Here is a 26,117-nt window from a genome sequence, read left to right as displayed (position 1 = left end):
TTTTGTTATTGTTTTCATCACGTATTTTGTGCTTTTGTATTGTCTTTTTAGAGGGACGCGGGTGGCGCTGTGGGTAAAACCTCAGCGCCTAGGACTTGCTGATCGCATGGTTGGCGGTTCGAATCCCCGCGGCGGGGTGAGCTCCCGTCGTTCGGTCCCAGCTCCTACCCACCGAGCAGTTCAAAAGCACCCTTAAGTGCAAGCAGATAAATAGGTACCGCTTTATAGCGGGAAGGTAAACGCCGTGTGCTGCTCTGGTGCCGGTTCGCCGGAGCAGCTTCGTCACGCTGGCCACGTGACCCGGGAGTGTCTGCGGACAGTGCTGGCTCACGGCCTCTTAAAGCGAGATGAGCGCACAACCCTAGTCTGTCAAGACTGGCCTGTACAGGCAGGGGTACCTTTACCTTATTGTCTTTTTATGTTGTGAACCACTCTGAGATCTGCGGATGAAGGGCGGTATATGAATTTAATGAATAGTCTGTAGCTTTGAACGGGGTCACTGCCTTCTACTAAAGTTAAAACAACCTGTCGCTTCATAAAGTTTGGCAAAGCAGCTAACGATTACTTTATTATTTCAGCCAGGACAGTTGCCCAACAGGCTGCACAGGGACGGTTTTTCCTAAGTGGCCACATACAGTGGAATTTCAGACCTGATCACAAGTGGAAGAGCGTTGACACAACCCAAGCCAAAGCCTTGGACCATAGCAGGATCAAGACTTACAGAAGAACTCACATGGACAGTGGGTTGCATGCCAGCCATGGGCACGGCCAGCCCACACCTGCTTGCCCATGCTCCTACAACAGGCATAGGCAAACTCGGCCCTCCAGATGTTCAGGGACTACAACTCCCATCATCCCTAGCTAAGAGGACCAGTGGTCAGGGATGATGGGAGTTGTAGTCCCAAAACATCTGGAGGGCTGAGTTTGCCTATGCCTGGCATACCACATCTCCTGCTGTAGAAGGTTTGCAACTTCCTGGCTAGACTACTGCATCCCTCTCTATATGAAGGCATCCTCCATTATAGAGGGCAGAAACAGGGCATTTGGCAGAGCAGACAACCTTCTTCTTGTATAAATTTTAATAATGAAAATGAAAGAGGGAGGAGTAAAAAGGATGCTGGCTACTTTTGTGCTGAAAACACTGAAATACTTGAGATGAAATATCGAGGTGCTGAAGGCGAAGCGTTTGGTGTTGGAAAACAGGCCTCAGGGGGAATTGCTGCAGAAACTGCTGCCCACTTGGTGTGGACAACTGTGGTCTAACATTCTGCTTACACCACCAGCCTTTTCAGTGAGCAGGAGTTCAGAAAACCTATTTCCAGATAGCGAGAGCTTTTCCCGATGTGGTTCAGCTTTGGGATATGAGCTGCACACCACATGCAATAAGCTCAGGCCCCTGTTCACCCTTTGGAAGGGACCGTGCTCACCCCAGTCCCGTGTTCGGTTCCGCCTTGGTAAAGAAGCCACGCTTGGGTCAAGCACACACACATACGCAGACAGCCATGGGTTGGCAATACTTTTTTTTTTGTTTCGTTTAAACTACATTACATACAGAAACTTCAAACAAACGCAGACCAGATAAAGGAACAAAAGAAATCATTCCCAACAACATTTAAAACCGTCCCTCATTTTTTAAAAAGCCATTTCGATATCATGTGTAGTGCTCGCAAAAATGGGGAAGACACAAGGTGGGACGGGCGGCAGCGGCAGAAGCTTATGGTCAGATGCCCCCAAAGCTGGTCCGCTGGAGCAGCTGCAGCCCCCTGCTGTGGCCCCTGCCCCACATCTCCTTGGCCAGCCTGCGGGGTGGAGAGATGGAGGGGGTGATGACAGAAGTGGCAGCCTTCCGTTATACAAGCGCCTGGAGACTGACACTGCCCTTCCCACTTTCTTCTGGTTTCAAGCCGGAGCTTCCAGCTGGATTCCAAGGTCCAACAGAGAACCCCTCTTTCTCTCTCTCTCTCTCTTTCTCCACAAAAAAGAAGAAAAGATCAACAGGAACACAAATAATGAAAAATCAGGCCAAGTACAACGGACATACCATCTTGCAAACAAACCATTAGTTTTCTTTTAAATTATTTTAATTCTACATTCGCTAGTTAAATAAATTACCCACAGTGAATACTGTAAGGAGGTTTGTGGTCTGCCAGTCCTTCAGGCCCTGGCATGGATAAGCATGCTACAATCTTTAGGCGTCTAGCACAGAACTAGACAGATAAGGCTCAGCTACCAAGTAGAAGTTGGACAGAGTCCCATAGTGAGGACAGGGCAACCCAGGAGGAGGAGGAGGAGGAGGTGGTGGTGAGGCAGGGAGGATGAGAATGAAAGCAGGGAAGCAAAAATGCTGGCAGTGGCAAGCCTGGCAGGGAGGTATGCCCAAGGAGGACCCCAATCACACAAATGGTTCCCAGACCAGAAAGTCTTAACACGCTTCTCATGTCAAGCCCTGGGAAGACTTCCTCAGCTTCCACTTTCAAAGTGCTTCTTGTCCTTCACTACATACAGACTCTTGGGGTGGCCACAGTTGCTCTCTTCATTCCAGGGGAGGGAAAGCTCTGCAGCCAATTCCATCCCTCACTTGGCTCTTAGGGAGAATTAACCACTGCCACGATGAGATCATGCCTAAACAACAGCTTCTCAAGAAACAAGGAGGGTCCCTTCTGTCCCATGAGCCACTGCTGTTCCGACACATTGCCCCCTCCCCCCCAGAAATACTGGAGAAGTCAGAAGCTTGGCAAATAGATAATAGATTCTTGCAGTAACCGTTGGGAGGGGGGAAGAACTGCCTTCAATTATACAGGATAAAGGGAAATGATGTCTACCCATGAACCGGTCCCAATGGGTAACTTCCAAGTTAGCTCTTTGCCACTGGCTAGACTGAGATGATCAGCCACTAACTGTCTTAGCAGAGGAACCTGCTGGGGAAGGAAGAATGTGGCAGCTGGTCTCTTTTTAGGAGGTAGATGCCAAATGTATTGAAGTGTCTGGATGGGAGAACTCACACCCAAGATACCCCAACTCTGGAAAGGAGCCGAGAGGTACAACCACCAGGCTACAGCTTGTTTGCAGCACAATTCAACTGCACTTCATTCAAAGTTACAACATCACAAATTCCTCTAGACCTCCGCTCCAGTCGTCAGTAGCCAACTCTGTCTCCTCTAGTCCTAACTAGAGCAAAAGGTCTCTTCTTTTAAAAAAAAGCAGCAACAGGAGACATACAGATGACACAGTAGAAAAAGTCCACACATGGAAGACTCCATGGGTAGCATTCAACTAAGTTTTAGAATAGACCCACTGAAATTAAAGAACATAACTAGGTTAGGCGCATGAATTTAAACAGGTCTGCTCCAAGTAAAACAAATCTGAATACCATCCTATGGGAGGACTGCCCAACCCTCCATCTCTCAAGTGCATTCTGAAAATATGGACAGGTGTTCTCTGGTAGGATCCAAAGGGAGGGAGTGGAAGAGGCTCCACTCGGTTTGCCATGTTCTGAATCTCAAGGATCAAGCCCATTTCGCTTCCCACACCCAAGTGGGATGCCAAGCAAACCCCCCTTTCCGCTGGTGTTCCTCCAGACACTTCCATCTCTTGGGAGGGAGGTACAGCACTGCCTATTGGACAAGATGGTTCACAATCTCATCTTCCTTCTCTTCCCATCCCCAGGATTGTGTTCCGTTTCTTACGAGAGGGGTCTGAAGTCCTGCTAAGAACACCTTCCTCCTAACTCCCATGTTAGCTCTTCCAACATCCAACCAGTTAGAGCTACTCCCCCAAAGATGCTCTTGCATCCAAGTTACATGACCACATGCCAAACATCAGGGTCTGGGAAGCTCTGGACATAGGCATTATCAGCACTCCCCCCCCCCCCCATTGCTAGCCTGTGGGAATTGATGTTGCCTTTTCAATCTACATGAGGACGAGGTCTGAGCTTTCCTATGACCTTCCAGAGACGGGCTGCAGGAAAGGCAGGCCCATTGAAAGCATTCCTTCTTCTACAGTTACCTAGTATATCACTTCTACTCATAAGTTAAGGTTAATGCTGAAGCCAGTCCCTGGAAGCATGACGAGCAGATTTCTAACCTCTGCATTAGTGTATACATAAGCTCCTTTTACAAGTAAAACTTTTGGTGTGTGCATTTATTTCCAGAGCAACCACAGTACACAAATAAAGTAGGGAAGAACTATTTCAAGTCTAGACCTGCTCCAGTTTAAGGATTAAGTGATGTGCAAATTCTGGCTATTATTTAGAGGCCGCAGTCTTGAAATCTGCTCCACAATAAAAGGATCCATGAGCTTTAGTTCCCAGGACAAGCTGCAAGCTTCCTCAATCCACATGTTCTGCACTTGAGCCCAGAAACAGCCTCTTCGTTCCGAATACCTGAGAAAGTGCTCAGTGCTGGTTTGCATTCCCAAATACAAGGAAGAAAGTTGCATGCACACACAGGCATCTAAGGGGCATTCTTGTTCCACGTGTTTTGAGCAAGTGTGCTGCCCTTCACAGACCATTTCAAAGGCTGATCTTCCAGGCTGCCAATTCTCAAAAGCGCCCATTACTAGATGCTTTAGCATGCAGCCTGCTTTGTGAAGATCTTAAGAACTAGTTCCTGGTTCAGAGTCCTTGCAATTAAAACACCTTAGGGCAAGAGAGACATAATTTTGGCTTTGGCAACCCTCAACTGGTAAAACAAAAACAAACCCCTGCCTAGTTGGTCAATAATTCCTAATCACCAGCTAAAACGAACAAACAAGCCACAGCTGTATGCATGTCTGAAAAGCTCTTCCTCTGAAGCTCACAACTGTTTCAGATATTCCATGTATCCCACCCATGCTGTTCAGGAAAGAGGTTCTGCCTTCACATTCCCATCAGACAGGACTAATATAATATGGGGCAACTCCTTTGCTGAACAGTTTAACATGCCATCAGCTGGAACATCCTGCTAAACAGCTTGCCAACCTTCAGCTCTCGTTATCCTTGGGCACTTTACTTTTTCTAAACACATGCTATGACATTCTCCTGCTCTGGGACTCCCAAGAGCATGTGGCCTGCTAAAATGAATGTGGCCCAGGCAGTCACCAGGAGCTTTTGCTGCCCTGCCAGGGCAAACACAAGACGGGTGTCTACATACCTGGCATGGCACAGTGTGCAGCTGGTGGGCCGCACATAGCTTGGTGGGTCACAGTGACAACAGACCAGCCTACTCCTGGGACATCGCAGACTAATTCCCCACATTTCTAAAAACGCTTCTTTGACTACCACCTGCCACCACTATGACCAGGAGGCTGAAGGGAGAAAGGAGGACATTAAAACTGGGGGGGACGGGGACTGTTTTGCTACCCTTTTAACAGCAATAAGTCCCAAGGAGGACAGCACCTGCAGCAAATTCTCACGTTTTAAAAAACATACCTGATCCAATTAGTCCATATAAAGCATACATTGCCACCAAAAGTAGCTTCCTTTAAATAAAAAAAATGGCATGAGGATGAGGGGGAAGGAGTCAAAAGGAGAGGGAAGAAAATCATCTTGGATGTGCAACGTAACCTATTAGTTCCTCATGATACAGTCTTCATCCACCACCAATTCCCCCCACCCCAGTTAAAAATATGTTTAAGAGCATCAAGCAAAATATCCCTGTAGATCTCGTTGAAATTTGGTGAACGGCCACGCTATCCTCATCCATATATCTATATATATATATATTACATACATAAAATCACATTGTAAAATTGCATAATTACTATAAGAGCCTGTTAACTCATTTGCACAAGAAAGAAAGAAAGATTTTTTTTCTTCAAAGTATTGGGAAAGTTCCCAAAACAGACAGAATAAATCACCCTGCATTCCGAGAAGTCTGCACTGATTTGGGTCAGTTCTATGTAGGTTCCTATCTAGTCTGTCAAGATCTCAAGCCTGATGGTGGGGGGACTGGGGTGGAACAGAAGGAACGGGGCAACGCCGGGACCTCTCTGGATTCTCTCCTCGCGAAGTGCAATTCAAGCCACGTTGAGGATGCTACTTCCTGCCAGAAAGGAAGAGCAAGCAACTTTTCCATTTGTCATCATTAACCTTCTATTAATCCTGACTTCATTTCAAACGCTTCTTCACCAGCCAGCAGCTGAACCGTATGGAAAAAGCTGGGGGAGGGGGGGTGATCTGAACTACTGATACACAAACAGAAGATTGGTGAGCCCGCTACTGATTCATGCCACAAAGCACCCAGTACGCTATTATCTCCCCTCTCTACAGAACTTGTTAGAATGTGGCATTTTAGCCCAGTTAGAAGGAGCCTGGCAAAAAGCCCCTTGCCTGGGTAGGGCGGGGGTCTCTGAAGATGACTTGGTTATCTGAGAATCTCCCATTTGCTTTATTCCAGTAAATCAAAGACAGAACCCACCACTTCCAGATTCTACCCAATTCTTGCTACTATTATTCAAGCCAGAATGTCTCCCCAACAGGTCAGAAGGACACAGTGAAGGACCTTAACACCGCCACCCAACCGCCCTGACACTACATTGTGGAGATCACACACAATCATGACACAGATGCAGCCTTTTCACAATGTATTGATTGGTGGTTGCCAGCTTGACGCTCTCAAGCCTCGTCAGTACCCTGCACCGAGCCGGTTCCCCAGTCGCCTATTCCTGGCAGAGATGGAGAGAGAGACGAGGAAGGTAGCGGCCGCTCAAAGCTGTTGTATACCACACATGCAAAATGTTCTCTTTAAAATAATCAAATAACTGTGGAATCATAAAGGGGTCGAGGCAGCCGTTCGAGGTAACTCTGGTTCAGTGGTGCACGCTTTCTCTCTCGCCCTCTCATTCTCTCTCTCGGTCACTCCTGGAAAAGCCAAGCTTTGCTTTACGCTTACTTCTGTATCTGGAATATAAAGAGACGCAGGTTGATGTTCTTGGCTGCCAGCAATTTGTTACATTCCACAGAGTCTATGATGGGGAGCGGCACGTAGTCCGTTTCGTTGTTCTCGTTGGTAAAGACAAAGTGATAGATCACAGGGTTGATTTTCACGTCATCGTAAGGTCCTTTGAGCAGCAGGAACGAGCACTCCATGGGGGAGTTGATCTTGCTCTTGAGAATGAGCTGGAAGGAGAGAGTCCGCTTGCACGACAAGTTAGGGTTTCGTTCCGAGTCGTTAACGCGAGCCTTCAATACCCAGGTCTGGTTCAGCACCGTGAACCGCGGAGTCTCGTAGTAGAGGCGGGTGATGAAGTCATCTGTTCGGTAAGGACGGAACTGAACCTCTGCAAGAGAGCGAGAAGAAGGGGGTTGGGGTGTGTGGAAGAAAGGAGACACACAGTTAAACCAGAGAAGTTGGCAGCAGAAAAAAACAAAGCTCAAGTTACCTGTAGCTACTGTGAGGGGCCTTCTTTGCCAGGACGTAAGGAGACAACAAGGGTGAGAGTAGCCATTCAGAGCTAGTTAGGGGGAGAAGCAACTTGGCTTCTTGGAGGGAAGGGGAGTAGGGAAGAGGAGAAAATGAGATAAAACATCAATGCATTTTAATACTTAAAAACCACTACACAGTTTCATCAATGCTTAAGTTTGGGGGGGGGGGGAGGAGGGAGGGAGAGAATTGGCAGGGAAGCTCAACTGTGAACAATGCAACCACTGTTACTACAAAGCTGTCTGCCTGGAGCCACACTGCCTGAAGGAACCCTGTGGGAGCGTCAGGAGTAACCAATCCAAAAATCACCACTCCAGGATGGGAGGCGTCTGGAAGCAAGAGGATTTCTGCTCCATGTTCGTTTATCGCAGGACACGGAAGGTGCTATCACCGAAGCATCTTCAAGTCTTCTGGTCTTGCCCTCCATTCTTTGCACGATGCTGCCCCACTGAATAAGGAGCATTTTCTCAAGAGGCCACCAGCAGCGGCTTGTGGGGCACAATCACATCACAGCTCTAAAATTCAGACTTTAGGTCTAAGGCCAGACCCTTTACAGCACCAGACTGGAGTCCTCTTCAAGTACCCGCTTAAGAATTCTTGGGCCACTGACAGGCAGTGAAACCAACTCATGCGCCATTCAGAATTGTAGGGGAAAGGTTCCAGATTCGTTATGAGTGTCCATAACAACATACGGGTGCATAAAAACCAAGTCAGACAATGCAGTTCATGTAACACAGCACCTTTATTTTATTGGCATTAACAATACAGATCTGCAGATGGCACAGTTACGTATCACCACAATGCAAACCAAGAAACAGGGAGTGGGGTGGGTGAAGAAGAAAGCCTTCAGGTTTTCACACAGTGCAGAAAATCCTGGGGTTAGATACATGAAAGACAGAGAACAGTACACTGAATCATTGAAAGCTCTATCCAATTTAGCACAAGTCCAGTGCCAGTCTCTTAAAACCCTTCTCCAGCAGAGTCCACAGTGCAACGAAGTGCTGTGTTTTGTTCAAGTATATCAAGATTGTTGGCTCAGTGTTTTAAAAGTCTTTGGTGTACAAAACCCATGGAATCTCACAGAAACTCAGGGACAGGGAACCTCTGTGTACATTTTTGCATTCTTCAGTGTTTCCGGGGAACGGCAGCAACACCTGGACAAAGGAGGTGATGGAGTTATTCAAGCCACACAATCAGCCCGACTCAGCACTTTTGATCTCTCCGTGTCAAGCAGTGACAGCCTCTCTGGACAGAGGCCGCCTTTTTTCTAAAGCAGAGGAAGATCTCCACCCCTCTTCTCTCATGGGCAGAGGCTGCGCAGTGTTCAAGGACACTGGGCAGGTGAGCGCTACCCTCAGCAGCCAGCTCTCAACCTGTGCAGGTTGAACCCACCACCCTTGCCCTCAGCACTGCCATGCGGGCACTGCCTAGCTCTTCAGCAGAGCCGTTTCCTTGAGGTTCTCAGATCTGGCACCACCAGGGTGTCCAACTGAACTGTTTGCCACCCCCAATTCCGGCTGCTTTGCCCGGACAACAAGGAACTTCTCAGGAGGGAGGCATCTGGCCACCTTGCTCCACATCCCAAGTTCACCAGGACTCTTATTGTCGCTTTGCTTTTTCAAGCTCCAAGCACCTTTTCTAACTTAGCCAAGACAAGCAAAATCCTCTTTGCAGGTTGCAGCACTTCCTGGGGCAACAGAGAAAATCCACTACTTCTCAGGACTGGAGACAACAGGGTAAACTCATTCAGGTCCTCTCTGCAGGAAAGGTGAACATTTACAGCAAAACAAAGGAGGTTTCAGTATCTATTTTCCCACCCCCAATCAATAAACAGTGATTTTTTTACACACATTATGCTGAACATGTTGCCAAGCCTACTTCAGGAGTCATACCAACGGAGTCAGAGGCTTACCTGGAAAAGCAGTTTAGTTCTATCAGGATAAAATGACAGCTTCCTCCCTAACCTTGAAGATTTACCTTTATGGTTCCCCCACTTAAGGGGGAAAACACTTTGCTGCTAGGTCAAGAAAACCAGGAAAGGGCTCCACATCAGGAAAGGATGACAATGTTTCAACCTCTTTGGAAAAGGGGTTGGATGGAAAACTCCCAAAGTTTTCAAAATATGTATAGCAACCACATGAACAACCAACTCTCTGAATAGCAATCAAAACTTAAGCTGGAAGGTGCAATAATACTTCATTTCGCAAAGAATAGATTTCATGTAGAGTTTAAAACCTAAGTAACATGGATATTGATACACCAAATTCCCAACCAAACTGGATGACTGACAAAGGGCAATCAATATTAAAACGCTGTCCCCATCCCCGTCCCCCCGCCCACTGTCCCCAACCCCATCCAAAGCAACAGAACCAACACTGGTTTTAGGCCTTAGTCTGAGACTTGGCTCATCAGCCCCACAAATGCAACTACAACGCCTTACCTGGAGCTATGAAAGGTCCTTCTTCCACGCGACATCAATGCTGCACAGTGGAATAATCAGCAAAGAAGAATGCCAAAGAAGCAGTCAGTTCTGCTCAAGAAGATGGCCTCTGAGCGCGTGGCTCAGGGACCAGAAACTGGGCACAGACCGTGCAGCTTGTGACACACACACACACACACACACACACACACACCCGGTCACTTTTCTTCCCAGGCCCTCAGCATCATGTAAAACATTTCTCACACACCCACACCAACACACACAGAGGTTCACCCTTAAACCTGAACTCTCTCAAGTGGACAAGGGAGGTTTCCTGGGGCAGACATTTTGTGCTGTAGCCCTGTCTGATCAGCAAAGTCTCGCTCTTCTGATCTAGAGGAACAGTTGCTGCATGTTTATTTAATGAAAACAAATTAATAAATGTTGCATGAGAGAAACACGACTATCAATAGACAAACGGCACTAATGCACCAAGGGGGAAAAAGCAAGGAATAAGCAACCCAGCATCAATCACAAAAGCTCTTTTCATCTATAGCCTGATCAAATCCCAGCAATTACCTGTATAGCCAATCTTCTCGAAGCTGAGCAGGCCAAATATGCTGTTGTACAGCTGCATCTCCTTTTTATGCGTTTGGTCCATTTCATCCAGAATCTCCATCAGCTCATTCCCCGTCTTTGTTGGGTGTGTGCACTCTGCCTCGTGTACGGTCAGCTCGTGGAAAGGGCCTTGCCAGGGGCACCCAATCCGCTTGTACTTGCACCGAGTAACTCTGAAGGCGGAAAGGAGGGCAAAACTCAAATGAGCAGCTGTTTCGAGTAGGATGCCAGGGCAGATGGAGGTGGAGTGGTACACTGCGCAGCAATGCTCGGGGCAAAAAGTAGTCCCAAAAAATGACAACACAACCCTTGATATGAAAGATTCACAAACTACCGGACCCCTTTCTCTCCCCCAGGACTGCTGCACTGACCACAGCTTCCCAGCACAGATGTTAATAACAGGTATCAGAACAGAAAAGCTGTGCCTTCATCGCCAGGAAGGGGCTTGTCGATATGACACAAATAAAATGTTTCATCACTGAAGAACAAGACCAGACATTTTAAGTCATCTCATTACATTACCATTCCTCTTGCCCCCGTGGCCAAGGCAAGGCTGCTCTGGCACCCTAAATCATGGGCTGCCAACCTTTTTGTACCTGTGGGTCCATTTCAAAACTGGAGAAACCGTCATGAACAAAGACATGCCTATTTACCCTGGTATTTGGCTTTTAATTGGGGCCCTCTGGTACGATGATACCCTAAACCTTGTATTGGCTTTCATCTTACAGTTGGGCAAGGTAGGAGCCATCCTTTTGGTGTTACTGAAGTATGACACTTTTAATCATTAATGTTCTTTCATCTTTTCAATCTTATTTTAATTTTTTTGTATTCTGCATGCATTTATAACTGTGAGTTGCTTTGAGGCATTTTATGTAGTAAGCGACATAAATGCTCATCATCATCATCTTCATCACTACCCTACAGTTTTCTATTGAACTGTAAGATGGGTAGCGCGCGCGCGCACAAGCACACACACACACACACACACCAAGAGTGTTCCTGTAAAATATTTGTACAATACATATTAAGCCAGAACCCCAACTTCGCTGATGACTAGAGGGAGTGCCCCTTTTTCCTGTCGGCACCATTCCTGCCCATCCCATAACATCATAGCAAACTGCCTTGGATTCAACAGCAACTCTTTGCTAAATGGCAAGAAGAACCCTTTACCTGTCCTGGCATTCTTCTTTCTGATGCCTCTCCAAAAGAGAGCGAGGAAACTGACGCATGCAGAAACCACACTCCGACGGCAGCTCGCTCACTGCTTTCTCTACGGCAAGATTTCGGCAGCAGAGGCTCTTGCTGATCTCGCAGCGACAATTTGGGCAAGTGGCTTGCTCCTCTTTCAGCCGGGCATCTGCCAGCAGGTGGATGAAGCACCCAGCACACATTAAGTGACCGTTTGTACACTGCGAGAAAAAGGAAAACCAGAACTTCAGAGGTTTTCTAGAACTGCAGAAGATTCACTCAATCCCTGTGTTATGCTTGAGTTCTACGTAGCTTATGTCATTTATACTTCCATTCTTCCTTGCTTACATACTAATGCTACTAATACTACTACTAATAATTTATTATTTATATCCCGCCCAGCTGGCTGGGTTTCCCCAGCCACTCTGGGTGGCTCCCAATCGAATATTAAAAACACAATACAGCATTAAACATTAAAAACTTCACAGTGTGGTTTAGTGGTTAAGAACAGTGGACTTGTAATCTGGTGAACCAGGTTCGCTTCCCTGCTCCTCCACATGCAGCTGCTGAGTGACCTTGGGCTAGTCACACTTCTCTGAAGTCTCTCAGCCTCACTCACCTCACAGAGTGTTTGTTGTGGGAGAGGAAGGGAAAGAAGATTGTTAGCCACTTAGAGACTCCTTAGGGTAGTGATAAAGCGGGATATCAAATCCAAACTCCTCTTCTCCTCCTCCTCCTCTTCTAAACAGTTCCCCATTCAAAAAAAATTTCAATTCTCTACACTTAAAAAAAATATTATTTTTTTTGCTCAAGAAGCCCCTTCATTGCATTCCTAAGTAAAAATACAAAATGAAGGGGGTGCCGCCTCTAGTGAGAAAAAGAGGAAGGACGGAAATGACTTAGAATACAGTTCTCCTCTCTATGTAAGCAATCATGGCCCAAGGCCAGCATACTTGCTTCAGACCCAGCCACTCTGCAAGCTCAAGGAGGTCAAATCATTAAGTGTTCCAGAGCAAGAACCTGAGAAGCATTCCTTTCAAACATGCAGAGGACCATGTTCTTAGCCCACCACACAACTCAGGGACCTGAAGGTGATTTTGTAAGCTGCAAATGAGGTGAGAAAGACTGTACAACACTGTCCAAAAATAGTTGTGCCTTCAAATCGGCCAAATACATTCAGGCTAGGCAAGCCTGCTGCCCTCAGGCAATCAGTCTCAACAGGTACAGTTTACTTAAAGTCACCAAACATACAGCTGGGAGTCATCTAGTCCAGTGTTTCCCAACCACTGTTCCGCGGCACACTAGTGTGCCGCGAGATGTTGCCTGGTGTGCCGCGGGAAAAATTTAAAAATTGAAAGATTTTTTTTTTAAAAAAAGTCAAATTTTCGATTGGGGCGCCGTCACTAGATGACCCCTGGGGTTCCTTCCCTCCCTCCCTGCGCCTCCCTCCTCCTCCTCCGGGGAGGCCCTTCCTGGCTCTCGGCCAAGGCTTGGCGGCTGCCACTCACTCACTCGCTCGCCCACCCGTCCCTCCATCCCTGCACCCGGCCTCTCCCCCTCCGTCCCCGGCGCGGGGGCTGCCGGGATCCGTAGTCCCCTCGCCCTTGGGCTCCGCGCCCGCGCAGGGTGCGCAAACTACGTTTCCCAGCGTGGCCTGGCGGGCCGGGCGTTTTGTTTGAAGCGCTCTTCTCCCGGCCATGGAATGAGTGCGGCGGCCGGGCGGGCAGGGGCTCTTCCGCGCAGACCCCGCGCAGCCTGCCTGCGCCCCCGCGGAGATCGGGCGGCAGGATGGAGCCCGGGGATCCCCGCGGAGGCGGAGCGGCGGAGGCTGCCCCCCAGGTAGGGCTGCGTCGGGGGGTTTTTATTTTTGCAATGCTGCATCCGCGCCGGAGGGGACGCATCGGACCGCGGGGAGACCCCTTGGCGGGCGTGCAAGGCAATGCATGCGTGCAGGCGTTGCATGGAGTGCAGTGCAATGCAATGGCAACGCGGCGCCCTGCATGCATGCATGCAACTTCCACCGGCGCTCCGGACTTGGCAGGTGAGGGGGGTCCCCAGTGGGCGGCAGAGAGAGCCGGGAGGGCAAAGGGGAGCCGGGGGGGGGGAGCAGCGCTGCTCCCCGAGCCGAGCCCGGGGGGAAACTTCGGCGTCGTTGCGCCGGGTGTTGGAAGCGGAGGCTGGCGGGGGCCCCTCACCTGCAAAACCTGGTCGCCTCTCATATATTTCGTGCATTGCATTCATCGCCCGCTTTCTCCTCCAAGGAGCTCCCGGGGGCGCGCGTGGTTCTCCCCGTGTTATCCTCACAACAACAGCCCTGCGAGGTGGGTCAGGCGAGTGGCCCAAGGGAGCACCCAGGGATTGTCCTGGCCAGGTGGGGTGATTTGAACCCTGCTCTCTGCCCGGTCTTCGTCCTCATTTAGCCCCCACATGTGCATGACTGTGCATGACTGAGGTTTCCCCCCCTCGTCTTGGCTATGGTGTGAGTCTGTGCTGTTAATCAATGGGGTTCTGCCTTCGGAGAAGATGAGCCAGCCCTCAAGGAGGTGATTATGTAATTTGCTAGCAATTCATGTCCCTCCCGGCGTGACGCTGCGCGCTGACGTCACGGGGCTGTAATGGTGGTGTGCCTCGAGATTTTTTTCATGAAACAAGTGTGCCTTTGCCCAAAAAAGGTTGGGAAACACTGATCTAGTCAAGTGCAGAACATTCGATAACAGAGGTGCCTCTTTTATCCACCTTCCTTAATTTCTTGCCAACTTAAAGAGTCCCATCTCAAGTGTGCTTATCCTCCCATTCATTCAGCTACCATCCTCAGCTACCATCCTCAAAGATTCATTCAGCTACCATCCTCAAAGAAGAAAAGTGATCTGCATAGACCACCCTACACTTCAGATGCAACCCAAAGACACACTTCTTTAGGATGAAACCCCAGTGAACACCGAGAGACTTATTTCTGAGTGAATGTGAACAGGACTGTGCTGTAAGATGCCTACCTATGAGGTTCAGACAATTCTAGAATAGGCTGTCACTCCCATCTATCGCTTACTACATACATATTTAGCAGTTTCCAACCTGAGCCTGATGAGTTTGTGCACATGGATAAAATCCCACTACTCAGAATTTGGGGGCAGGTTTGCAAACCACTACTGTGAGTCTAGGCAATAATCTATTTAATGTACCAGACTGATATACAATCTTTTCTTCCAAGGAGCTCCTTTTACTCAGTCACTATTTTATGCTATTTTCATATCACAGCAATGCTAATGCACAAACATCACTATATTTACTTTTCTGCCCTAATGCAAAACCAGGTGAAGGATAACAACCAAAAGAACATCACTGAATCATCCCCTTATGGGGCTTTTAATAAACAAGGCTTTGGGCTTGGAAGCACAATTGTGCCCTGCATTTAACAGACCTGTCTTTCCAAGTCCTCATGAGGAGGAGGTGGCTCGGGAAACAAGAGCCTGGTTTTTCCCGTTTATTCTCACTCAAAACACCACATGGTGCTTCATAACCCTAATTAGAGAAAAAACAGAGCAATTATACTTTAGCATCAACACAGGAAGTGGCAGTTAGTAACAGCACCTACAAGCTAGGATGGTGGAGTCCAAATGCTGGAATTACTGCTACCTGTAAATCTCAGCCAATAAAGAGTGGGGGGGGGGGGGGTTTGAAATGAAAGGCCATAGATCATCATTTCACTGCCTCTTTCACCACTCTGTCTCATAAGTCACATACAAGGTTAAGTGTAAGTGCAGTTATATACGAATGCTGGACCGAAGAGACCAAAATTATTCAGCATCCGGCCAACTGCTTCTATCTTGGATTCCTTTAGCCTGCCTTCCTTCAGACTCATCGATGTCTGCTGGCACTTGTGCAGAGATATCAGAGGTGTGTGATGCCTTTTACATCACTTAAAAAAATTTAAATAAAAAGCAAACATACCTGAACTCTGCATTTTCCTCAGCCATACCCCCTCCCTTGGGAGATATTTCTTACTCCTTGAATTTATATACACCACTTGATTGTAAGAAAACCTCTAAGGCATTGTTAATTCTACAACTGCCCTCATCCCTGACTACTGGTGAGGCTTGCCTGGGGATAATGCAAGTTGTAGACTGACATTTCGGGACTCAACACTGAAAAACACTGCTTTAGTCTGAGCAACTTCAGCAGGCATCTCCCTCTGGCTCAGTATTGTTGCTGGTCAATTTACAGGTCTCTTCTTCAAGCACAGAAAGAAAATAAATAGCTTAGACCATGCAAGCATTGTAAACTCTGCCTGCCCACGGTCACTGTGAACCCTGAAGGCACCACGCAACAGCTCTGCTGGATGAGATTCCACTAATATATATCTTTTTGCCACCACCATAAAGGGAACCTCAAATGGGCTCTAGATTCAGTTAGCTCTCCATCATTGTCTCCCTAATGTTCTACAACTCCCAGAACAGAAACTTGATTTTTCTTTTCCTGTTAGGAATGGAGGGCCCCACCTGCCTCCTGTGCAAGGAGCCATTTCTCCTAAGTAGGTAACATCATAACAGAAAACATCCCAAAGCAGTAGCTCTAAACCAAGTGGTCTGTAGGCTGAAGTAAAATGAAGGCACAACACCTGCAGGACAAACACAAATAAATAACTCTGCGCAGAGGGGCTGAATATTCACAAAACCACGTTCCGCTCAATTTAAAGACCAATATGAATTCCCCTGACTGTATTGGCCAGGAATTCATCAAAGAGAGAGAAACTAGAGCAATAAGTCAAAATCCTCCTTGGCACCAAAAATACATATCGCCACACACTCTGCCTTAAACAGGAACACTGGTGCAGCAAAGATTTCACAAGTGACCTGTAAACAAAGCCTTTATGTATTTGCTAACTCCATTTCTACATTGCCAAATAGCAGGCACTCTCTGGGTGGTTCACAAAACAGAATAATAATAATAATAATAATAATAATAATAATAATAATAATAATAATTTATTTGTACCCCGCCCATCTGGCTGGGTTTCCCCAGCCACTCTGGGCGGCTTCCACAGAGACCAAAAATACACTAATATGTCATACATTAAAATCTTCCCTGAACAGGGCTGCCTTAAGATGTCTTCTGAATGTCAAGTAGTTGTTTATCTCTTTGACATCTGGTGGGAAGGCATTCCATACGGCGGGTGCCACTACCGAAAAGGCCCTCTGCCTGGTTCCCTGTAGCTTTGCTTCTCGCAATGAGGGAACCGCCAGAAGGCCCTTGGCGCTAGACCTCAGCATCCGGGCAGAACGATGGGGGTGGAGACGCTCCTTCAGGTATACTGGGCCGAAGCCGTTTAGGGCTTTAAAGGTCAACACCAACACTTTGAATTGTGCTCGGAAATGTACTGGGAGCCCTCCCAGTTAAACAGTGGCCCCAAATGCTGTCAAGTCTACAGCCCCCATCAGCATGGTCAATGATCAGGGATGATGGGAATGATAGTCCACCAATATATCAAGGGTCATGGGTTAGCCACCCAGTTTAGAACCATAAAATACAAGGATAAAACCATGTGAAAACAGCCATAGAATAAAGCCAAAGCAAAACCAACAGTATTGCAAAGATCTTTTTTTAAAAAGGCAACCCATTTTAAAAACTGAAGGACTAAAAAGCTTGGGGAAATTAAGAAAGGTTTTCATCCGACAGAATCATCCAGAAAAGGGCCTCAGAAGACGATATTATGGTACACGTGGGCATATATGGGCGGAGGCTGGCACTCCTTGGCCACAACCTGTTTTTGACTTTAATACCAGCATTATGAAATGGGTCAAGGAATGGGCAGCCAATGCAGATGACAGAGCATAATATTAACCACCATGATGCCTATTTTGAACCAACTGAAACATCTGGAGGGTTTTTTAAAGGCAGCCGCACGCAGGACGCATTGCAGTATTCCAAAACGGTGATGACAGAATGTGGGTAATGATGTCAACGCCGTTTCTATCAAGCTGATCTATCAACCACAGCCCTAAGACGATGAGAGAAGGCCACCTATGTATCCAGCAACAGTACAGTGGTACCTCTGGTTAGGTACTTAATTCGTTCTGGAGGTCCGTTCTTAACCTGAAACTGTTCTTAACCTGAAGCACCACTTTAGCTAATGGGGCCTCCCACTGCCAGAACACGATTTCTGTTTTCATCCTGAAGCAAAGTTCTTAACCCGAGGCATTATTTCTGGGTTAGCGGAGTCTGTAACCTGAAGCGTATGTAACCTGAAGTGTATGTAATCCGAGGTACCACTGTACTAGGTCCAAGAGCACCCCCAAACTACAAACCTAATTCTTTAGAGCAGGGTTGGCTAATGACCCCATCGGCCTCCAGATGTTGCTGGACTACAGTGTGGACTGAGTCTCCCGTTTACTGACCCTCATTCAGTATACTACAATAAGTTAGCAGGGTGGGCATGATGTCATTCACCCAAGGATTCTCAAAGAGGCATGTAGGCTAAGGTTACCAGACGTCCCCGTTTCCTGGGGACAGTCCCCGGATTTACAAATCAGTCCACTGGAGTTGAAAAGTGTCCCCAGATTCACTGAAAAAAATCTGGTAACCTTAATCTAGGCAATCATCCGACAACAGGTATGGGGTTTCTGGGGCAACAGCTACTAATGACAGAGTAAAGAAGGTCAAGTATACTGCAGAGGCGCACAACCTCTCAACAGGATGAAGTCACCAGGGACAGCGTCACTAACAGAGCCAGGCAGGATCTGACATCACAGTATGGCTGGGGCACACAATAGCCCTGTTTAGGCCACCCAGGTGCAGTCAGGGGTTTCAATGTGGAAACCCCGGGTTCAAACCTCACTCAGATGGTTTCAACAAGTCACTATCCCTTGGCCCAACCCACCACATAGAGTGTCTAAAATGCCAGCTGTAGGCTACTTGGAGAAAGGGGAGGGAGGCAAGTAGCTTAAATAAATCTGTCTGAGAGCCCCTTGCCTTTAGCTGCTCCTCTTCATTTACTAATCAACTGCACGTGGGCCTAGAAAGAGATTGTGGCAGCTGGAAGACCTGGGTGTACAACAAACTGGGACAGGAAAATGGGGCATAAAACACAAACACTCCAAGCAAAGAAGGATAGATACATCATGCCAAGAACTGCACTGATCAAAGTAACATATCAAGTTAAGGAGAGGCTGACTACATTTGTCTATCAAGACATATTCCCTTCAGACACTCATGCAAGGTTACAGATGCTTCCGGCAGCCTGGGAGACCTTTCAGTCACCTCCTGGAAGTTCAGTCTAAACCCTGAATCCATCTACCTGGCAGCAGAGCAGAGCACAAGAGCTGCAGCAGACAGGCAGAATTCCTAGAAACATTTCAGAGAAAAATGATGAATGCAATATGATCATGAAACGCCAAGTCCTGACAAACGAACCTTTCAACAAGCCCACACAGCTGCCAAGGCCTATGCTTACTACTGTAGCAAACCCTGAGTTGGGGGAGGGAATAACTCAGTAGAAGTGCTTCTGCCATTTCCTAAGCTGGAGGCACTCAAGAAACCTCTCCCCTCTTTTTCTGAGTCTAAACAACATCTGTAGGCTCCTGCAGCATTTAGGCAGGGGCTCAAACCCCTATTCAGTGAAAGAATCAACAGATACACTGGACTATAATAGGCAAGTCTCTCAGCCTCAGTTCTGCTGCCTGCAAAATATGCCATTATCTGCATACTGTATTTCTATTTGCAACCACCTAGCTCTCAGGACTGCTGTGAATACAAAACAATCTTCCAAAGCATTTGCACATCATAGTATGAGTTATATAAATGGCACTTATTACACAATTCTTTCTGACACTGAGGCTCTTCGGGAAGGGCAAGTTTTCCTGAAGACTCAAAGCATTCAAGCATTCAAGGATTCAGCCAGGACTGTAACCTGCAACAAATCTGTTTACACTCTCAGGGCATAGCCCCTTCCTGTTTCTAAGCTGCTTCTTTTGAACTATGTTGCACAATTTGCATGGGAAGGAGCTTTGCAGTAAAACCCTCTTCCTCTCCTCAGCTCTGATGGCTCAACAATCTGGGCACTGGTCGTCAACTGGTGGGTCAGGACGCCCCACTGCTGCATTGCGACTTCTTCTAAGGTGGGAACACACAACAGCGATAGCAGCAGATACTGTAAATAGATGGTAAACAAGCAGTTAAAGAGAGACTTCCCTAAATGTATGGTTGGACTAAAGATGGGTCCTGGGTCTATACTGTGAAGTAGACAAGACTCCAGGGGTTTCAGACCTTTTGCGTGAACGGTTTCCACTGAGCTATGGCTCATCCCCAGTCTTCTCAAATGAAGCTGCAAGAATACATTCCTGGGCTTGGAGCAGCCACAGACAACTTTGAACTGACCTTTCCGGGAACCCTGCTTCCTTTTGTAACCTTTAACACAAGTAGTAGGCTTTCTTAAACGCCTTCCTCGGTACCAGCCGCCATCCTTCGCTGCTTAGGTTACAACCCCCCCAGTGTGCAAGAGAACACCAGCTTTTACTTGCTTCCCCAACTGTATGGAAAATGTTGTATGGAAAAGAGTGGAAACAACTCTTTACAGATCTATGACACTTAGTTCTGAGGCTCAAACCACAGAATGGCAAAACGAGGCAATTATTCTTAGTTTAGATAAAATATTTACACAAAGCCTTTACTAAAGTTGTAAACATCAAATAATTGAAAAAGAACCACCAGAACTAACAAAAAACCATAAAAGATGGACATCATACAGGAATAATAGGTCAGCGGGTCCTGGAACTTTTCCATAATTTATTATAATTATTTGTGTCCTGCCTTTCAGGATATTCGAAGGTGGCTTACAAACAACATCTAAATGCATAAACAAACGAACAAAAAAATGACTAAAAATTCAAGACATAAGTCAACAGAATCCTTCCCACACAGCGGTTGGTGATAGACAACCTTAGAAAGGAAGGCCAGTTAACTTTAGCAGGTGGCTGATGGCACATTGGACAGACTGGCTCCCGGCCTCTGTCCTTCCAAGAAGACAGCTGGTAGATCGGCTTTGAAGGTGCCACAACTTTGGCACCATGATCATAAACTTTAAGATTCAGCTTCTAGTCATCATTCTCCTGACTTAACAGAGCTGGGATGGTAAGCAGAGTGTTTATGAGATCTCACCTAGCAGGGGTGTGTGTGCATGTGTCATGTGGGGAGAGACAGCCTTTGAAGGTCACGGATTTTCAAGATCAAGACCAGCACCTTGAACTGGGTCCAGAAACAAACTGACAACCAGTTACAACTGATGCAGAACAGGCTGACTATATGCACATCTCTCAGTATCTGAGACGAGCAACTGCATTCTGTATCGGCTGAAGCTTCTCAATTATCATGGAGCCTCATATGATTGCAACAACCACTGGACTCCAGACACAGATACTGTATTAACACAAAATGCTTCCATTATTGTCACTGCCAGAGTTTAATTGCCTGTGTGCTTCTCCTCATCGCGCTGCAACCAACAATGCTGCTTTTCTTCCCTGGGATCTTGAGCTTGTTTTCAAACTGCTTAAGCGAACACTAATCTTGCTCTTCCAAAAGCGGAATGCAATTCCTGCCCTGTTTTTCAGCAAGGAATTATGGAGATGGCACATCTGACATCTCTTTATTCTACAGTGAGGCAGCGAACACTGTGCAGATATTATTAGGGCGCAACCACCAAAGTGTAACATCACCAAGGCGATGACCTTTGCATTTAGGGACTTAACTAAGCCAAGTCACATGCTGCAAGTCACATGCTCCATGCTTCTGGTTCACACTTGGCTTCTTTTAGTGCGAGTCCTTGTTCTGCACCAATTAAGTGCAAACATTGTGCGGGGGGGGGGGCAGGGGAGAGAACAGGAGGCTTTCATGCAGCTGAACAGCCAACAACAGAGGCACAACTGGACATAAGTCCATTTGATTGTTGATTTGTTTGCACAGATTGCCTGAAGAGATTGCTTCTGTGGCTTCTTTACCCTAAAATGTTTGCAGGAATTAAATGGAGCACAAAAATGGAGGGAAGCAGGTTCTGATTCTGCAAGCGCTAAACAAGCACTTAAGGGAACAACTTTGCAAAACAGTTTCTTGGAAAGAGGGGAGAGGGTTTCTCCAAGCTTTGGTGGACACTGCAGAGCTCTTCATTACCAAAACAGAGAGGCAAAAAGCATCAATCATCTGGTAGCAGTACCTGAATTTATGCATGGAGCTCAGGAAGCCCAGAGCATTCTCTTGGTCAGAACAGCAAGGCACATCGGTCAGCCCAAACAACACACCAGACTTCCTCCCCAGCAAGAGGATCTGGGACTTTTAACAATGTCCGTACAACTTCTCTGGCCTCTCCATTTCTGATCAGAAGTCCAACAACATCCCATAACTTCTTTGAAAATAAGTGCCAACGCTTAATTTTGTTGAGATGATTTTAGCACCTTGCAGCTAATTCTGAAAGTTTTGTGCATTTGTAAGGTGGGAGGAACTACTTGGAAGTTATAGTCTGGATGTTCTCATTTAGGTACAGGAGGTGGGGACTTAGTCTGGCATATCTTTGGAAGTAGGTAGAAAGGAAGAGGAGAGAAGAAGCAAGCCACAGTTTTAAAAGTGAAGATAGTAAGTATCTCTAATTCTGTAGAGAAAGACAAGCAGATCTTTCTCATACATATAGGAAAGTAGGAACCCAGGCCCTGTAATATTCATTCAACCTGTAGGCTAAATGAGGCTCTCTGAACCTTTCCCAATCTTCTCACCACTGTCCCTTAATGTGTCTCTACTGCTTCTCTTACTCGCTGGATCACCACCAACCTTACTGTATGCTTGTGAAACATGGGCCATTTATAAACGCCATCTCCAACTCCTCGAAAGATTCCATCAACAGTGTCTCCAAAAAAATTTACACATCACTTGGGAAGACAGGCAAACTAATGCCAGTGTACTGGAAGAAGCAAAGATCACCAGTGTTGAAGCGACGATTCTTCAAACATCAACTTCGTTGGACTGGTCACGTTGTGCGGCTGCCCGATTATCGTCTTCCAAAGCAACTACTCTATTCCAAACTTAAAAATGGAAAGCGTAATGCTGGCGGTCAACAAAAGAAGTTTAAAGGCTGTCTCAAGGCAAAAATAAAAAATAAAAAAATAGTATAAACACCAACAATTGGGAAAAACTTGCCTGCAAGCACTCGTTAGAGAACAGCCTTTACCAAAGGTGTCATGGGCTTTGAAGACACTCAAACTCGGGACACAAGGGAGAAACGTGCTAAGAGGAAGGCACGCTTGGCAAATCCACACCGTGATCAATTTCTGCTCGGAAACCAATGTCCCCACTGTGGAAGGACGTGTGGATCCAGAACTGGCCTCCACAGTCACTTAAAAGGTAAAGGTAAAGGTACCCCTGCCCGAATGGGCCAGTCTTGACAGACTCTAGGGTTGTGCGCCCATCTCACTCAAGAGGCCGGGGGCCAGCGCTGTCCGGAGACACTTCCGGGTCACGTGGCCAGCGTGACATCGCTGCTCTGGCAAGCCAGAGCCGCACACGGAAACGCCGTTTACCTTCCCGCTATAAAGCGGTCCCTATTTATCTACTTGCACCCGGGGGTGCTTTCGAACTGCTAGGTTGGCAGGCGCTGGGACCGAACAACGGGAGCGCACCCCGCTGCGGGGATTCGAACCGCTGACCTTTCGATCGGCAAGCCCTAGGCGCTGAGGCTTTTACCCACAGCGCCACCCGCGTCCCTCCCACAGTCACTTAAGGACTCATTAAAACCGTGTTTATGGAAAACAATCTTACTCAGCTACGAATGATCGCCAAAGAGAAGAAAGAGAAGAGACTGCCTCTCTTTTATAGCTGTCAGGCTGCTCTCCTTCCAATACTCATGCACACATTCACTAGGTATAAAGATAGCAGAGAGGAATTCTCATCATATGCAAGCAAAGTATCTTAAGGAATCTCAGCAGATGAGACTTGCAGAGCCAGTGGCAACAAGAAGAATCAACACACTGAGAAGTCCTATCCAGCACTTTGAACATTACCATAAAACAGAGTCAGGAGATGGTGGTTTCTTGAACCTGTAGATGAGTGGAGTTGTACCATGGTTCACTCCTAGTTCACCATTTACATCCCAACAACTCTCACTCCTAGTTTACTACAGTGGTACCTCGGCTTAAACCATAAAGAAGGCTGATCGCCGAAGAATTGATGCTTTTGAATTAAGGTGCTGGAGAAGACTCTTGAGAGTCCCATGGACTGCAAGAAGATCAAACGCATCCATTCTGAAGGAAATCAGCCCTGAGTGCTCACTGGAAGGACAGATCGTGAAGCTGAGGCTCCAAGACTTTGGCCACCTCATGAGAAGAGAAGACTCCCTGGAGAAGACCCTGATGCTGGGAAAGATGGAGGGCAGAAGGAGAAGGGGGCGACAGAGGACGAGATGGTTGGATAGTGTTTTCGAGGTTACCAGCATGAGTTTGACCAAACTGCGGGAAGTAGTGGAGGACAGAGGTGCCTGGCGTGCTCTGGTCCATGGGGTCACGAAGAGTTGGACACGACTAAACGACTAAACAACAACACCTTGGCTTAAGAACTTAATTCGTTCTGGAGGTCCGTTCTTAACCTGAAACTGTTCTTAACCTGAGACACCACTTTAGCTAATGGGGCCTCCTGCTGCTGCCGCGCGATTTCTGTTCTCATCCTGAAGCAAAGTTCTTAACCTGAGGTACTATTTCTGGGTTAGCGGAGTCTGTAACCTGAAGCGTCTGTAACCCGAGGTACCACTGTGCTTACACCCCACCCTTCCTCCAAAACACAGGGGGAAGGGAAGCTCAGAGCAGCAATTATGAGCAGAACAAGTTATACCACAGGTTGAAAGATCAGCAGCTAAACCTGCCACCCAGGAGCCTAAATTAATGAGTCAGGAGCAAGCAGCACACAGGTGACCCTGCCCAAACGCTGGATAAATGGAGATCTCAGACAAAGCAAAACAAGGTGGGCGTGTCTGATTTGTGGAACGAGATAATTGTTTCCATTTTAGGGATTTCTCCAGCATGGCTTACAGAAATACAGCATAATGGGAAGGGGGAAATGTATGTACGTTATCTGATGGACACTCACTCTGTGCGAGAGGGTGGGAAGAACAATGCAAAAAAACACACCACAAGCACATCTCTCCGATTCAATTGGTTACTGCCTCCCTACTTCTGTACTTACCTGCCATATTGGCTATTCCGCCCAGAATATGCACTGAAGGAGGGGCAGAGGGTGGGGGAGGAAGAGAAGGGGACTGATCCACACCACTATTTGACCAGTCCGGCAAGAATAATCGGCTCAACACCTTAACTTAGGAGACAACCCACCTGCATTATTAAGTGATGATCCTTAGAAAGCGCTGATTTAACATCATTTTTTTGTGCTTTTCTCTCCCCCTCCCCTATTTCAAGCATTTCTCCCCTCATTTTGAAAAGCTCCTAACCCAACCCAAGGGCAGCGGAGACTACAAGTTTGAAACGAGCGAAATGAGATGGGCGGCTCAGGAGTCACAACTGACACCGGCCATTTCATAATGGGCCAAAGCTCAGCAGCACATGCCTTGCAAGCATGCATGCACAAGGTCGCGGGTTCAAATCCCCATGGCACCTGCAGGTAAGGCTGGGAGAGACTCCTTGCTGCCTGCCAAGCGTTTCCCAACCTCGGGTCCCCAGCAGCTGTTGGACTACATATCCCATCATCCCCGACCCCAGGTCCTGCTGGCTAGGGAGTTGTAGTCCCAACAACCCCCGGGGGTTGGGAAAAACGGGTGGGGACCCTACTGAGCCAGGTATGGGCTTGGCTCACGACAAGGTCGCCGCTGCCTGCGTTCCCGTGCTTACCTTCGCGTTCACACGAACACCTGGACCCAGGTAGCCCTTCCCGCCCCGGGGCAAAAGGTTCAGCGGGATGCGAATGCGTGCCTGCGAATGCCGCCATTGCGGAGAGGGGGGAACCCGGCACGTGGGAAGGGGACCTGTACACGCGTGTACACGTGTAGGACGCGGGTCGCACCTGGTAGACGGAGGCCTTGGGCAGGTCGAGGCACACGGTGCAGCAGAGGACCGAGTAGAGGCGCTCCTCCAGCTTGACGCCGCCGCCTCCCTCGGCTCCGCCCGGCAGCTTCAGTCGCTTCTTGGGCGGCGCGTCGGAGTCGCGGTCGCCGCCGGGCTCGGGCTGCCGGACAAGGCCGCCGCCGCCTCCCCCCGCGCCCGCCCCCCCAGCCCCGAGCGGCGGCCCCGGCTCCTCGGCGCCCCCCGGGCCAGGCCCCGCCGCCTCCCCCAGCGCCAGAGGACCCCCGGCGCCCGCCGCCACCACGCCGGCCGCCGCCCCGCCGCCGCCGGGCTCGCGCTCGTCTGGCCCCGACATGGCGCTCTGGCTCGGCCGCGGCTGCTCAGCCCGCCGTCCCCAGGCCCGCCTCGGCCGCCTCAGACGCCGCCATCTTGCTCGGGCCGCTCCGCTCCTTCTTC

General features: G+C 48.1%; 1 protein-coding gene across 1 annotated transcript; it reads right to left on the bottom strand.

The window, feature by feature from the left end:
- Window positions 1–1,501: 1,501 nt before the first annotated feature.
- On the bottom strand, window positions 1,502–26,117 carry ZFTRAF1 (zinc finger TRAF-type and ring finger containing 1). Its single transcript, XM_028735981.2, has 4 exons — window positions 25,663–26,117; window positions 11,608–11,846; window positions 10,399–10,610; window positions 1,502–7,257 (listed from the first exon to the last, which is right to left on the bottom strand). Exons 1-4 carry the CDS (start codon window positions 26,014–26,016, stop codon window positions 6,866–6,868), a joined length of 1,197 nt encoding a protein of 398 aa, XP_028591814.2. The 5' UTR covers window positions 26,017–26,117; the 3' UTR covers window positions 1,502–6,865.

The sequence above is a fragment of the Podarcis muralis genome, chromosome 8 (assembly GCF_964188315.1).
Source record: "Podarcis muralis chromosome 8, rPodMur119.hap1.1, whole genome shotgun sequence".
NCBI classification, from domain to species: Eukaryota; Metazoa; Chordata; class Lepidosauria; order Squamata; family Lacertidae; genus Podarcis; species Podarcis muralis.
Note: the sequence above shows the minus strand (reverse complement) of the source record. Positions and strands in the feature narration are given on the sequence as shown.